Below are 14,834 nucleotides of genomic sequence, written 5' to 3'. Positions count from 1 at the left end.
TTTAAAGTTGGCAAGAATCACACAAGCAATGACTATCTGCCCCCCCCCCCCAATTTTCTGTAACCTTTTAAATAAATTTTGCACAGCGGTTCATTACAATGTGCACTTAATGTAAGTAACAATTAGCATTTTATTTTTGTTTACTCAATAAACATGCCAAACACTCACAGAAAAGACAAATCACAGTATAAAAAAACAGTTTCACAGTGGAAGACACTACACACACACACACACACACACACACACACACATTTTAAAAGTGATATTCTGAAATCATCAAGGGGTTAATGGTGCTCTTACCACTTCTAAAAAAAACCAAGAAACCATACTCATCCTTCTCTAAGAACACTGCTAAAATCATCTGACAGGAAACATAAGATTAAGTTTATCCTACCTAACTGAACAAAGAGCGCTTAGAACAAGCAACTGGTTTACTGCAGCGCGGGAACTTTTCTAATCCTGCTGGAATCTGCAGTGCAACTCTCAAAGTACAGCTGGGGGGGGGGAGAGTTGCTTTCTTTCGAACATTTTCTCTGTGGATTCCCCTCATTTTAGTCACATTGTAGGGTTTTGTTTTTGTTTTGTTTTTGTTTTTTGCCGATTCTTCCATAAAGGTTAACTTAAAGCTTCAAACATAATCATGTGGAAAATGGACATTATTGATTCCTATGGTCCATTGTTCCTCCATTCTGAGTCCCTGAAGTTCAAGTTCAATCTGGAATTACATCATGTCTGGTTTCTCCTGGTTACCAGACGGCTTGAGACGTGACCACAGCTACAGAAAAAACAAACAGGCTTCTTCACGCTTCGGCTCCCCTATCGATTCAAACAAACTTCTCTCTCTCTCTCTCTCTCTCTCTCTCTCTCTCTCTCTCTCTCGTATGCTTCAAGTATGGAGCATGGTTAATTTAGAGATTAAGTTCCAAATTAGATTATCTAATGGCATCTTAATGGATTGCTGACCCATTTCCTGTGGGATGGCAGCATGCAAGTCTGGCTGGAATACAATTAATTTCTTAGGAAGTGTTCCGAAGATGTTTGCTTAGATGGAAAGGAAACATAATTCTCTGCACATCTTGTTTTATTAGGGAGTTGGGTGGAAAGTGTAACAGAGATAGTGACAAACTGATAAAAAAAACAAATCCAGCTTTCCCCACCGCTAATGATTTTATCAGCAATGTTTTCGTTTCGTTGTTTTTATTTGCAAAAGTTGAGTTTGCATTTTTGTCCCAAGCAAGCAAATACATTATACAGAAAGTAACCCACTGGCTAATTGCAGCACAAACTTTAATAACAACTATGACTACTACAACTACAACGTTACTTGATTTTGAAAGTTTGAAAGTTTGCCTGTTTTGTTAGAATCCGAAATCTGCAGGGCTATTCTCATCCTCCCTTCCCCCACATGCCAAAGCTTATTCCATCTCACTGCCTTATCAGCATCACAGCTCTTTAGAGGGGTTGGGGGGCAAAGAATGCCGCTCTAAAAAGTTGAATATTAAGAACACCCCTACGGCTACAGCTGAAAAGGAAATTCAGCACTCTGAGAATAAGGCTTTCCTCAGGAGCTCTAAGAACAAGCCAGCTGTTGTACTGTACTTCTGTGTCAAGATAACAAAGTGAAAGCAGAAAATGCCTGGGCACAGCAAAAGTAATGTTAAATTAGCAGCTATCCCTTCAAAAAAAAGGACTGAACAAGGTTTGCTTTTTGAAATATAAATTACAATACCTTGACAATGAGCGCCTTAACACTGTTACCGTTTTTGAAAGACTTGGCAGAAAACAGCCAAAGTTCAAAACTGCTAACGACCCAGCCCTGCAATAATAGCAGCTTAGTAGCTGCTGAAAAATTAAGCCTCGTGAACACTAGTCTACACTGGAGCCTACTTGTGCAAAGCTGATTTCCACGTGGTTTGGATTATTTGAGCAGGAGCATACAAACGCTTTTGTTGAGGCACTCCTGGATTTTTAAATTCAGTTTTGGTTCTCTATTTGCACAATTGGCTTGAATTTTGTAACAGTGCAGCAATTCCTCAGCTTTTTTCAGCTGAGGACATTTTTCTGATAAAAAATCTGGCCTGCACACTGCCAAAAAGAAACCCTCTTGCTTTATGCATCTTGCCTTCGAACAATGAGGTGTTCAAACAACTCTACCTCCCAACATGCACATATATAGGTACGGAATGAATTAGGAGGTTTGTTTGAACATCCTTATATGTCTTCTGCAGTAGGGGTGCAAAGAAGCCAGGGCACCAAATATATTTTCGGTTATTAACTGAGTGCTTTGTTTTCTTGGGAATTGAAATTGTTCACAATTAAAGAAGGAAATCCAACTGTGCCTGGGCGGGGATTCAGGAGGTCAGTCCTACTGTGAGAGTGGATAAAGCATGGAAAAACTTATCTGATGCACTCACTATGTTTCCATATGGGCATTGTTTGTCTAATACAGAAGTATTTGTCCAAGACAGGGGTAGGCAACCTAAGGCCCATAGGCCCCTGAACCGAGCTGCCCGCAATGCTGGAAATCGCATCTGCGCATGCTCAGGCGCTGAAAATCACATCTGCACAGACGCCGGAAATCGTATCTGTGCAGATGCAGATGCCGGATATCGCAGGTGCGCGCAATCTGGCCCATGGAGGGATCTCTGCTGGAGTTAACTGGCCCAGGCGAGGTAAACCTTGCCGACCGCTGGCCCAAGACAAGTCTTGATGTTAAGGGCAGCAAAGGCTTATGTGGTTCGGTAGCACTGCAGAGTGACGCTACGAAGTAGCAGAGTGACGGAGGAGGGGGACAGGGACTTTCATGCCATTGCTTTTCACTGCCGCCAATCGAGAGGAATGGTATACAGTAGGTATACATTTGGGGGGGCCCCAGCATTCGGCGCCCAGGTGCCCCACAGCCCTTGCATCCCTAAGTAAAGATGGCCCTGTTCCTATAGCTTGCCTGAACTACCACAGCGCTGAGCCAGCTCATGAGCCACTGCCAATTAAGAAAGGCTTAAATACTGCAAGCTGTCCTGTGCTGGACCCTTCAATGCTACAACAATGATCTAGGGTGTTATGCCTTATTTACAGAGATCAAACTCTGTGGCAACCAAAAACAGTGCAGCCAAGACTGATTGGGAGGTAGGGTAGCAGCAAGCTCAAATTATTAGCATTCTAGAACCTGTTAAGGAGCCAGGTCATCCACAGGGTTGGCACCCACACAGAAAGCATAGAACGCAATTAGCTTTTTATTATCAGAAAAACAACAACACAGCAATGTCCCTGGTTCGTCTTAACTCAATGAAGGTGTTGCTGTTGCTAAGCTCTAGGCATGCCCCTCCCCTCTAGCCTCCCACTCTGGTTCCCTCTCTCCCAAGCAGGCGAAGGCTGCGTTGAGGGGGTTAGCTCCTCCTCTGGGTCTGTCTGGCACGTTGCTCAGCAACATGCAAGACCCTCCTGGAGTGTGGGATCAGAGGAGAAGGAGAGTCAGCAGGACTGGGACTGACTGCATACGTGCTTCCTGGAAGGCCCTTCCATTTCCTGAGTCCCCTCAAGTCTCCTGTTTCTATCAGCTCCCAGTTCGTCCCTTCTGCTGACTGCTTCTCAGTGTCCCACCACCAGGCTCCGGGCAGTAACTTGTCATCTTTGGAGCCCACCCTGGGGGCTCTTGGGAGACAGCCTCTGGCCACTCTTCTTCACCCAGCTGGTCCTTGACGGGACCACTGTGTGACTCTCGAGGGCAGCCACTGAAATTCTCATACTTCTTGTCAAACATTTCTAAAGACTCGATTCAATGAACTGATACATGCAGAGAGCATCTTTCTGACCCCATGGTGAACACAAATGTATATCCAAGATTCTGTGCACTTGGAACCTCTCTTCAACAACAGTTCCACATGCATTCCGCTGTTTTCACTTAATGAAGAAATACAAGACTTAAAACTCCTTCAAGTCTTGTATTCTTAAAATTGGGCATTTTTAATATATGGGGGGTGTTACTTATATTTTTGGAGGGTGTGTGTGTGTGTGTGTGTGTGTGTGTGTGTGAAGGAAATTTATTGTTTTTCACTTAATTAAATTGTACAATGTGATAGAACCATAAACCATATAATATAAAAGTCTATCTCTGTATATATTTGGGCGACGTTTGCAATGCTTAAAAGTGGTCTATATCAAGAGAGCCAGTGTGGTGTAGTGCTTAAGAGCGGTAGACTCATAATCTGGTGAACTGGGTTCGCGTCTCCGCTCCTCCACATGCAGCTGCTGGGTGGCCTTGGGCCAGTCACACTTCTTTGAAGTCTCTCAGCCCCACTCACCTCACAGAGTGTTTGTTGTGGGGGAGGAAGGGAAAGGAGAATTTTAGCCGCTTTGAGACTACTTCAGGTAGTGATAAAGCAGGATATCAAATCCGAACTCTTCTTTTTCTTCTTCTTAATGAGTTTTTCTTCTTCTTAATGTTTTATTTTGAAATACAGCCGTACCTTGGAAGCCAAACGGAAACCGTTCCAGAAGTCTGTTCGACTTCCAAAACATCCGGAAACCAAAGTGCAGCTTCTGATTAGCTGCAGGAAGCTCCTGCAGCCAATTGGAAGCCATGGAAGCCCCGTTGGACGTTCAGCTTCCAAAAATAGTTTGCAAACCGGAACAGTCACTTCCTGGTTTGTGGCATTCGGGAGCCAAAACGTTCGAGAACCAAGCTGTTCGAAAACCAAGGTAAGAGTGTAAGATAATATAATCTAAAGAAAAAGTTAGGGGCTCATAAATAATCTTGACCTCTGTAGGAAGAGAGACAGGGGCAATGTGTCCCTGTTAATCTTCCTTGATCTCTCAGCGGCTCTTGATACCATCTACTGTATCCTCATGGAGAGGCAATCTGAGTTTGGGGTGGGCAGCAATGCCTTGCAGTGGTTCTGATCCTACTTGGACAGCCGTCTTCAGCAGGTGATGCTTGGGGAGTGTTTTTCGGCACCAGGGTGCCTTCAATGTGGGGTCCCCAAAACCTACCTTCCCCTGCAGACACACAAATAGGGAGAAATATGTTGGCTATGTATACATGATTGTGTGTGAGAGAGAAACATGTATGTCTTGTGTGTATGGTGAGTGAATATGTGTGCTAAATGTGCCTATGCAATAGGAAGCATGGACTAGCACCTTGTATGGTTTTCCAAGAACCGGGGAGTGATTCTTGTTGTTAGACAATACTAACATTATTGTGTGGGGTGGTGGTGGGGAATCAGTTGTGTGATCTCCACAAGGAGGATCATCAAGACAAGGCTGACATACCTTAATATACTCTTTGCCAAGATGTGTGAATGAGAACAACAAAAACAATCCCTGAGCTGAGTTCACATGTAATGCCATGCCAAAATTATAAGAAACAAGGGTTTCATATCATTGTTTGTTGGCAGTAAGCAAACCATCGTTAAGCAGCTTAACTTGTTCACACATAATGCTAAAGCCATTATTAAATAAATGACCTTTTAAAAATTCCTGTCTTTTGTAGAAATTGGTTTTTTTTCTCACCTGCAAAGAGTAAAAATCTTTATGAAAGCAAAAGCTAGTTTTAAGACATGTGACTTCTAACTTACCTCAGTAAACATACTAATGTTTGAAATTCAGATCAACTGTTTTTTCTGAATATGTTGTCTAAACTCTTGTACCAGTTCATTTTTGTTATTTTTTTTAACCCATATAATCTCCGATTATGAACTTGCAAGCCTCAAAACATGCAGCCATAAATTTGATTCTTCCACAAACTTTTATACTTGACAGCCAACATTTCGTATCCCAAGTGCTTTAGCCGATAAAAGTTCAATTTGCATCATTTCAGCTAATCTAAAACATGTAATTCAAGAGACGTTACTATATATATATATATATATATATATATATATGCAGGTTTTGGTGTCCTCGGGTGTCTTCCCGTGTAAAAGTTGGGGTGTCTAGGCGTCCCGTGGGGTGTCCCGTGTCTTTTACACGGGAAGACACCCGAGGACACCAAAACCTGCATTCCTGTACCCGTGAAAATCTACGAAAGCATATATATATATATATATATATATATATATATATATAGTAGTTAAGATCTTGACAAATATATTCCCGAAGGCCACCTGAAACAGATAACGAAGAACCCAAGAGAGTTTAGGTTTGGAAATAATTAAAATTTTACCTTTGCCAAGTAATTCCCAATGTATCCTCATTGCCACTGGGGTATAAATGCCTGCCGTTTTGATTCAAGGTCCAGTCACAAATCCTCAGCTGTCAATTGAAACCTAGCAGTCAGATATGGATCGAGCAGTACTACAGTTTTTAGTATTTAAATGAATGCATGCAAACTAGTACTTTACATGGCACAAACCTTACATCCCCAAGTAGTAGTAGTACTAGTGTAAAAAAACAAAAACAATTTCAAAAATAAAACCGTAACACATCTTGTGCAAAACAAAATCCTACTTTTTCCTCACATTAAGAAAATGCTACTTGGATGTGTTTCTCCATTAATAAAAGCATAAAAGAATAACCGGTATTTAGCAATTAATTATATTATAAACTGAGCTGGGGGAAAAAAAAGAAATGTTAATGTTCAATAGTGAATTTAAAAACAAAAAAGAAAAGAAAAGCAAAACCACTTAAAATTATTCAATGTACTAGGGGGGAAAGGACAGGGGGAGGGGGAAAAATCAATATCTTGAAAGCATGCATTTGGTGATACACAGATGACATGCAATTTAAAGGAAAGAGGATCCAAAATTACATAATGACCTTATCTTACTGTTCAAGAAGGGTGGAGGCATTTGTAATAGAGGTTGATTAATTTAGTGTTACTGAATATGGCATCACTTAACATGCAGTGGTAAAATAATCTAATCTAGCTCTAGAAGCAAAATAATACCATTTAAAAGACTTTAAAATACAGTGGAGAATGCATTACATGTAAGCTGAAACAAATTCTTCCCAGATCACCAAATCATCAGCGCTGCTCTTCACTAATTATTCATGTAACCCTATACAGCCATTTATCTGGCAGCTGCCCTACAGTGCTAGCAGATTTCCTGAAAAGATGCAGTGATTATATTTATGTTTGAGCAAATAAGCCCCATCTAGTCTAATGAAGAAAGCCTAGGAAAAGTATGATTTCAATCCCTACTCACCAATACTATAAAAATACTATTTAAAAAGTACCAAATCACACTTTCAAATTCAATTAAGATAACGCGGATACTGTAATTAATTGTACCTAAAAGCTGTTCTTCCTCCCATCCCCCAATGGAAAGCCTTAAGTGCCTCTAAAAGTTAGAGCAATGACTTTCGCAGCAGCTCAATTTATTATAGTCCTTTCCTGAAAAACATATATGCAGAGGACAAGATGATATCCATGCCTTGACCCTGTCTGACTGCTACCCTCTTGCTTTTCCTGCTGTTGAGTCTTCAGAAATGGAAAAGGACCTTCCCTGACTGTTTTCTTATTCGTTATCTGAAGAATTCAGTGTGATCTTTATTAAAAAAAATGGGTGGGGAGGGGGAAAATGACCAGGAAAATCAACCAGAAAGAGGCACATTCCTGCCCAGAATAATTCTCAAGTACTGCTACAGTACCAGAGATTATGCCTGGAGGACAGTGGGTGTCTGCTATAAAATTTTCTACAGGCAGTGTTTTTCAGAGTGAATCAGACTGTGAGCTTGAAGGAACTCACTGAACTTCAATGATCTTAAGTAGCACACTGGTGTAGATGTGGAGCCAAACTTGGGCGGGGGGTAACATGTATTGCACATCTTCTTTCGACTGGAAGTTTAATGGTTAAATTTTAGGGGGCAGCGTTTTAACTATAAAAGTTGCATCTGCAATATTTGTGTGCAATCATCTATTAAACCTAACCAGGCTCAATTCAGATTCAGTCACAGAAATCGTACCCCGTGCTGTCTGAATTGACAAACGATGGTTTGTAATTGATCAGCAAACCAGAATCAGAAACCTTGGTTTGAAAATTGGGTTTGTAAGCTATGATGAGTGCCAGTTATGGTTGGGAATTATATCTGAACTGAAAAACAAGAGCTATAGAGCGTGTTCTCCTTCATGGAGAGCACATGTTGCGGTGGAGGCACACAAGACATTCCTCTGTTGCTGAGCAGGTTAGTTTGGATGGCCATGAATCTTATTGGGCACCACTTGGTCATTGGGGAGAATTTGATGTTGCAATTTATGATTGACAGCCAAGGGGCTATTTATTCCCTGTGCGCAGCGTTGAGCTGCCTCTTTTTGCTGCGCGCATCGGATCACCCGCCCACCCTCCCTATATTTAGGGCTGTTTGCATTGACCTTTCTATGCCTGTCATGGGGTCGTCTGCTTTGGGGAAGGGGCCTGGTAGGAATTTTGCCATTTGGCTGATTGGCCAGTGCCATTTGGTTTTTTGCCTATTGCATAGCAAATCATCACAACTTGTATTGTTGCAGTTAGGCATTGGTTAATTTCGTTGGTGGAGGGGGTACGGTTGGCTGTGCCTGCCCCTCCAATGCTGCTGCTGCAAGGGTACTCTGTTAAAGGAATCTAGGGGCTCACTATGCTCTTGTCTGAACCCCTGTCAAGGGGCTAGGGCCACACAAGAGTCCCTGGGAGCATTTGGGGAGAGGTGAGGGCCTGGCACCCAGCTCTATTCTCTCCCCAAAATGTTTTCCCTTCTTGACTTTCGCAGGCTTGCGGGTGTCAGTTCTGTTCCTACCTCTAGGTGAGAAGAGATAGTCGCGAAGCAATGCCTTAGCAACCACTCACATTTTGTAATCAATAAAGTTGAGGCCAAAAAATTATGCCAAAAACCTTAAACAAAAATTCTGTATGAATTGTGTTTTATTTGAGGGTGGCTTGGGGACCTCAACACGCAACTGTTGTTCTGCTTCTGTAGCTAAGAATGCTGAGCAAACAGAAATAAAAATAGGTGAGAAATCTGAAATCATGGTTAGCCTGATAGCTGAAAACTCAAGCCATGCTTTGTGTTCTGAATTATAGGGGTTTTTATTGGGGGGGGGGGGTTGGCACAAAATATGACTAGACTCTAAACTAAATATGTCAAAAGCTTTTAAGTCAAAACTTTAGAAACTACTACAAAACCTTTATACAGTATTGATTAGAAAGTGTGTCAATATACTGGCCTTATTAAATAATTTCAGATCCTCTTACCAAGAACTACATGTGTAATAGGATCTGAATGCCTATGGTAATTTAAGAAAACTGCAAAGCTTGTAATATTTGCCACCAGTATACTTTGCATACAAATACTTTTTAATATAAAAATAAATGTGCAATTGCACACACGCCAGTAAGACGGCCACCTTAACCTAAGAATATAAAAATTATACATATACACCCACAGAGGACCTAATCCAAAGATACACATGCAGCAATAACTTGCCTGCACGTAAATTGCTATATTAAACGTATGCACATATGCACCAACTGGCACCTATTCATTCAGCATATAACAGATGTGATTAAAAAAAAAAAATGATGGTCACCATTGTGAAGGGCCATTTTATAGGGCTAACTCCCTATATACAGGATTGCAGGAACTGAGCTGCACATGTTGATTCCTAATGCAACATTGGGAATTGCAATCACAGTCCTAAGTACCAGAAACAATGATCAGCTGCATCTCTCTTGCTGGATCAAGACACAAGCATATTAAGTTGGATACTATTGGGCTGCAGGGGAGCTGGGAGTTGGGCAGCAGGCAACTCATTAGATCCCAATCTATTTTTCATATAATGCTATTTAAACTAAGGTTACCAGACACTTTTCAACTTCAGTGGATTTTGTATGGGGACTGATTTGCAAATCTGGGACTGTCCCTGGGAAACAGGGACGTCTGGTAACCTTTATCGAAACTCACCCACCCCATTTTTAGTATTGTATTTTTTTAAAAATTACAAAGCTACAACTAATTTTCTTAAATACATCATGTATCATTTAATATTATTTTCCCATGGCTTAACAAAGTTTCTAAGGTTAATATTCCTTCCACACCACTTTGTTCAGCAGCTTAGGTAAATATATATGTGGAAAAGGCAGCAAGTGATACGAGACCAAGCTTTGCTTTTTGTTGACTGAGGAAGGCTATAAACATATGCATATTGTCATTGTTTTGAGTGAAACTTCCTTTAAATGTGTTTCCTTTCCAACAAGAGTATGTGAAATGTGACCTCTTATCCATTTGCATGTGTCTCTGACAGTCATGTGACTAGGTTTTACGTCAAACTGTCAATTATGATAAGAGACACAATGCGAACAGCCTAAGCGTCGATAACTTGTTTCCTAAATCTATTAAAGCTTTGTTGGAGAAAAATCTCTAGTGCCTTTTCAGTCTTTGCCTGACAATATTAAGTCCGTAGACAGTGTCTGCAATTATGGTTTCAGCTTCCTTGTATATGATTTGAATAAAGAAGATTTATTCCACTATTAATGGAATCATGTAAAAGCCAAAAGATGTGTCTTGAGCTACAACTTCCAGCCTGCTGGAATGGCTGCTGTGAAATTCCAATCTCACGTGTGAGATTTGTAGTTTTCTTTAACTACCTACATCTCACATTGTTGGGTTGGTACAAAGGGGGGGGGCAAGCCTGCCTAAAGGTAATTCTATGTACCCCTATATATATCTACAAACTCAGAGTCCAAGCACTGGTAAAAACCCATACCTAATGTTATGTAGTGCTATGGTATTAAGAATGTATCAGTAACTGGTCCAACACCAGCACATAGAAGACTAACATTTTAAATATGATAAATAACTTCTCTTCTGCTTTCACTTCCCCAGCTTTTTAATTAGGTATATTGTCTCTGTAAAATCAACCTGCCCATAAGAAATTAGAATTATAACATTTAGGTTGTGAAAATGCACTTGCCTTGGTAGAAAGGTGATCTATTACAAAGCATTTTAAAACTTAAATAAATATTTAAGTTTCATGCCATTTCCTGGCCCATACTAGTGAAAAGTTTTTTTTAAAAAAAAAAAAAACAGCAGTTGATAAATCAGGGGAAAATACAATTCCAGTTTCTTTTTTACAAACTAATAAAAATTTGAAATCCTGGCTATAACTCCAGCCAATGGTATGAGTTGGAAAAGAGCCTGTTCATTAGCAAAAGTTTCACTTCAGATCATTAAAAGTTCAGCCCCCGACCCCAGAACTCTTTCTGCAATGATCTGTCTGCCGTGAAACCTTTTCTACCTTTGTAGGAGATTCTGAGATAAGCTCCGAGGTATAAATCTTTATTTACAAGTTGACAACAAGTCATGTTGAGCTCAACCATTGCCCTACACCAGGGGTGGCCAACTCCCAAGACACTGCGGTCTACTCACAGAGTTAAAAGCTGGCAGTGATCTACCCCCTTTTCAGGGGTTCAGGTCAAAGTTGTTGAGCTTTTTTTAGGAAGGAATGCCCTGTCCCTGTTTTGGGGGGGTTCAGGTCAAAGTTGGACGTGCCTGCCCTACACAAACTGAAAGTGTATCATAGAACCACCCTTCCTGTTTTGTGCCCACCAATTGTTGTTAGAGTGCAACTGGGGCTGATGGGACTTGCAGTGAAGACTTCAGGAGCATGCCCATTTGAGGAAGGCTGCCTTAGGAAAGCTAAGAAAAGGCAGACAAGGTATCTGCCAGTCATCTCATTATGGAACCCTTTGCAGCTTCTATAGAATCAGAAGCTCCTTGATGCATTACTCTTTGATTAACCACATCAAGGTCTGGTGGCAAAACTAAGAACTAAGAATCTGTGCTCTTTAACCATGAACAAAGAAGAAAACAAAGTGAAGGAAATGAATCCAGAGTAATCCATTGATTACCAATATTAACAATTTCATCTGCGCCACAATTGACTCAAAGTGGTCGTCTACATTATTTAGTTATAGAAGTATTTACATACAGCCCTCTCACAAAACACCAGGGCAGTGTATAGCAAAAAAAACATGGTTAAAAAAAATGGTTAAAAGCAATGCACAGCAATTATTGAAATGGACTCTTAATCTGAAGGTTGTGGGTTTGAGCCCCACGTTGGAAAACAAATTCCTGCATGGCCGGGGGTTTGACTAGACAACCCTCAAGGTCCCTTCCAACTCTACAATTCTATGACTGGCTACTCAATAAATAAATAAAAAAATCAGCAGCTGCATAGGCCTAACAGCATTAAAGAAAATATATCTCTGTTTATTTTTTTTTAAGATTTATTATGCTATTGTTGCTTTAGCATGGAAATATTTAGCAATTTAAAGTAGCTAGGAGTCAATGTGTAACCACCACAGAAAAAGGAATGGTGAGAGTTATGATTCCTAATAATAACCCTGACTTTGCAGCTATCCGCATATTAAGTTACATGTTTAATAATATGCATCTCTTAGTGTCCTGGTCTGTAAATTAAAATATATATGTCATATTGCTTCCCCATGTACATGAGCTCTCAAAATTATATTTATAATGCTCCCATCGATGGAAACATTCCAGCAACTTTCAGTAATAAATTGCTTCATTGGAAATTCAACCAAACTTTTTTTTTTTTTTTTTGAAGAGACTATTTTTAAGGAGAATCATCAACTATACAAGCAGCCTAAATTTATGGTCATTACTACAATTTATATAGGCTATGTTATGTTACTTAATAATAAAAAAGCACTCAAGAATAAACGTCAATACCTCTCATAACCTGAGAGAATAAATCTCTCCAATGGCTCCTCCTGTGAAACACAGAATGTACCTGTGACAATATTTATTCCTAAGGGGTCAAAGTATATTAAAAGGAATGGTGAATGTTTAAAACACCTCTCTGGAACTAAAACCATTGGCTTTCTAATTTAGAATTTCTCTCAACTAATATAAAATGATTGATTGCCTTTATTTCATGTACCCCTTGATTTTTCTTTTCATTCATCATGGCCTACTTTAAACCAAATGCATTTAGGACCTGCCACAAGAAAAGTGGTCTCTTTTAAATTGTTGTAAAGTAATGAAAGGACATAGTAAATCAATCTTATTTCTGCCTTACCAAAGCATAACCTTTACTCTGTCCAAGTAATTTAGGCAATTTCTGCATGTGTGCTTCGCCTTGCCCCATCACACACAAGACAATAACATTATATGCATTGTCATTTCCGAGACATTTTTAGGAGTAAGAGCCATATATCAAATAAGTACAGTCATACCTCGGAAGCTGAATGGAATCCGTTCTAGAAGTCCGTTCAACTTCCAAAACCTTTGGAAACCAAGCCGTAGCTTCCAATTGGATTCAGGAAGCTCCTGCAGCCAATCAGAAGCTGCATTAGATGTCTGGGTTCCAAAGAAATTTCGCAAACTGGAACTCACTCCTGGGTTTGCAGCGTTTGGGAGCCAAAACCTTCGACTCGCAAGGCGTTCAGGATCCAAGGTACGACTGCAGTTGGAAATCCTATTTTTTTAATATGCCTCATAAGCTTTCTAATTGTAGCATCTTATTTCTACAAAGCAGCCACAAATGTAACCTATTTCCTAATTAAGTATCTTTAAGAACCCAAGAATTACCATACTTTTCCGTGTATAAGACCAGGTTTTGTTTTTTACTTTAAAATAAGGTTAAAGATCTGGGTGCAGCTTATACACGGATAGTGCATGTACCCATTTTCTAAATTTGGGGTCCCCAAAAGTAGGGGGTATCTTATACATGGGGCATCTTATACACAGAAAAATACGGTGTTTTCATGGATTAGACCATGGTCCTTTCGCTTGTTGCATTTAGCAGTGTTCAACCTGAAACTCGCAAAGAAGTCAGGATAGCCAAGGTCATTCTCTTTCACAGGTGCTTGCCATGGGTGTGTGACATCATGCGCCGGGAGGAGGCTGAGCACGGAGCCCAGGGCAGCAATTTCAATTGCCGGCAGCTCCTCCTCTCTTGCGCTCAGGAGGAGCCGGCCACTGAACTCAGCCCCTTAACAATGAGATGGCCCAGACCCCTCCCAGCAGATTTTTTTTTGGGGGGGGAGAAGACACCTCAGCTCCATAGAGTTGGCATCCTTGTTCCCTATACTTTGTTGACAGCCTCTAGTACTCATTACTAAACTGCTTCTGAACAGCAGCTCTTGATAGACCCTCATCCATGCATTTGTTTATTCCTATATAGTCACTGAGTTTGTGACCATTATCATATACTGGGGCAAAAAGTTGTACACAAAAGTACACCTAAACATATAATTAATTACAGAATGGGGGGAGGGGGAGGAAATGGCAAAATACATTTTCACTATTTTTTTTTAGTACCTCACATCTCCTCTCCAGCTGCAGTTACATTTAAATAATAATAAAAAGAAAACATTTCAAGCTCTCATTCTACACAATGAAGACACATATTTGGGATTGCAGGGGGCTATTGCCTCAGTTCACATACTTACCTGATGATCCTTCTGTGGGGCCCCTCCACCTATATGCACCTAATGTGATGTGACCAGTTTCCTACATAAAACCTCTAATCTGCACATTTATCCCACCTTAAAGAGATGGTAAAAATCAGACCATTGCACGTATGGGATTCCAAGTGGCATGTTCACATCACAAGCTATTTTAGGAGCCTGGTGGAAGGTAAAACAGGGAGCCTATTCCTGTACTGTGCAAATACATGACTGCCTGGGTCTATGATCTATACAGTGGAACCTTGGTTCTCGAACTTAATCCATTCTGGGAATCTGTTTGACTCCTGAAACCATTGGAAAAACCAAGGCACGACTTCCGATTGGCTGCAGAAGCTTTCTGCATTCAATCAGAAGCCGTGGAAGCTGTGTTGGGCGTTCAGGTTCTGAAAAACATTCGCAAACCGGAACACTTACTTCCGGGTTTGCGGCATT

The 14,834-nt window shown here is 40.6% G+C and overlaps 1 protein-coding gene across 23 annotated transcripts in view; it reads right to left on the bottom strand.

Moving 5' to 3' along the window:
- The window catches only part of NFIB (nuclear factor I B), a 311,149-nt gene that overhangs the window by 15,040 nt on the left and 281,275 nt on the right, over positions 1-14,834 (bottom strand). For 12 of the 23 annotated variants that reach the window (XR_014559361.1, XM_083719097.1, XM_083719098.1 and 9 more), the window contains one exon: positions 6,158-6,246. The exons of 8 other annotated variants lie outside the window; for them this stretch is intronic. Coding sequence is in view for 13 of the 15 variants with exons in the window: in XM_083719097.1 (XP_083575223.1) it covers positions 6,158-6,246 (89 nt within the window). In the remaining 2 variants the exon portion in view is untranslated. Of the gene's footprint in view, positions 1-6,157; positions 6,261-14,834 lie in introns of those variants that run through there. 3 more of the 23 variants (XM_083719083.1, XM_083719085.1, XR_014559362.1) reach the window with 2 other exon arrangements.

This window comes from Podarcis gaigeae (assembly GCF_964106915.1).
Source record: "Podarcis gaigeae genome assembly, chromosome: 17".
Taxonomy (NCBI): domain Eukaryota; kingdom Metazoa; phylum Chordata; class Lepidosauria; order Squamata; family Lacertidae; genus Podarcis; species Podarcis gaigeae.
Note: the sequence above shows the minus strand (reverse complement) of the source record. Positions and strands in the feature narration are given on the sequence as shown.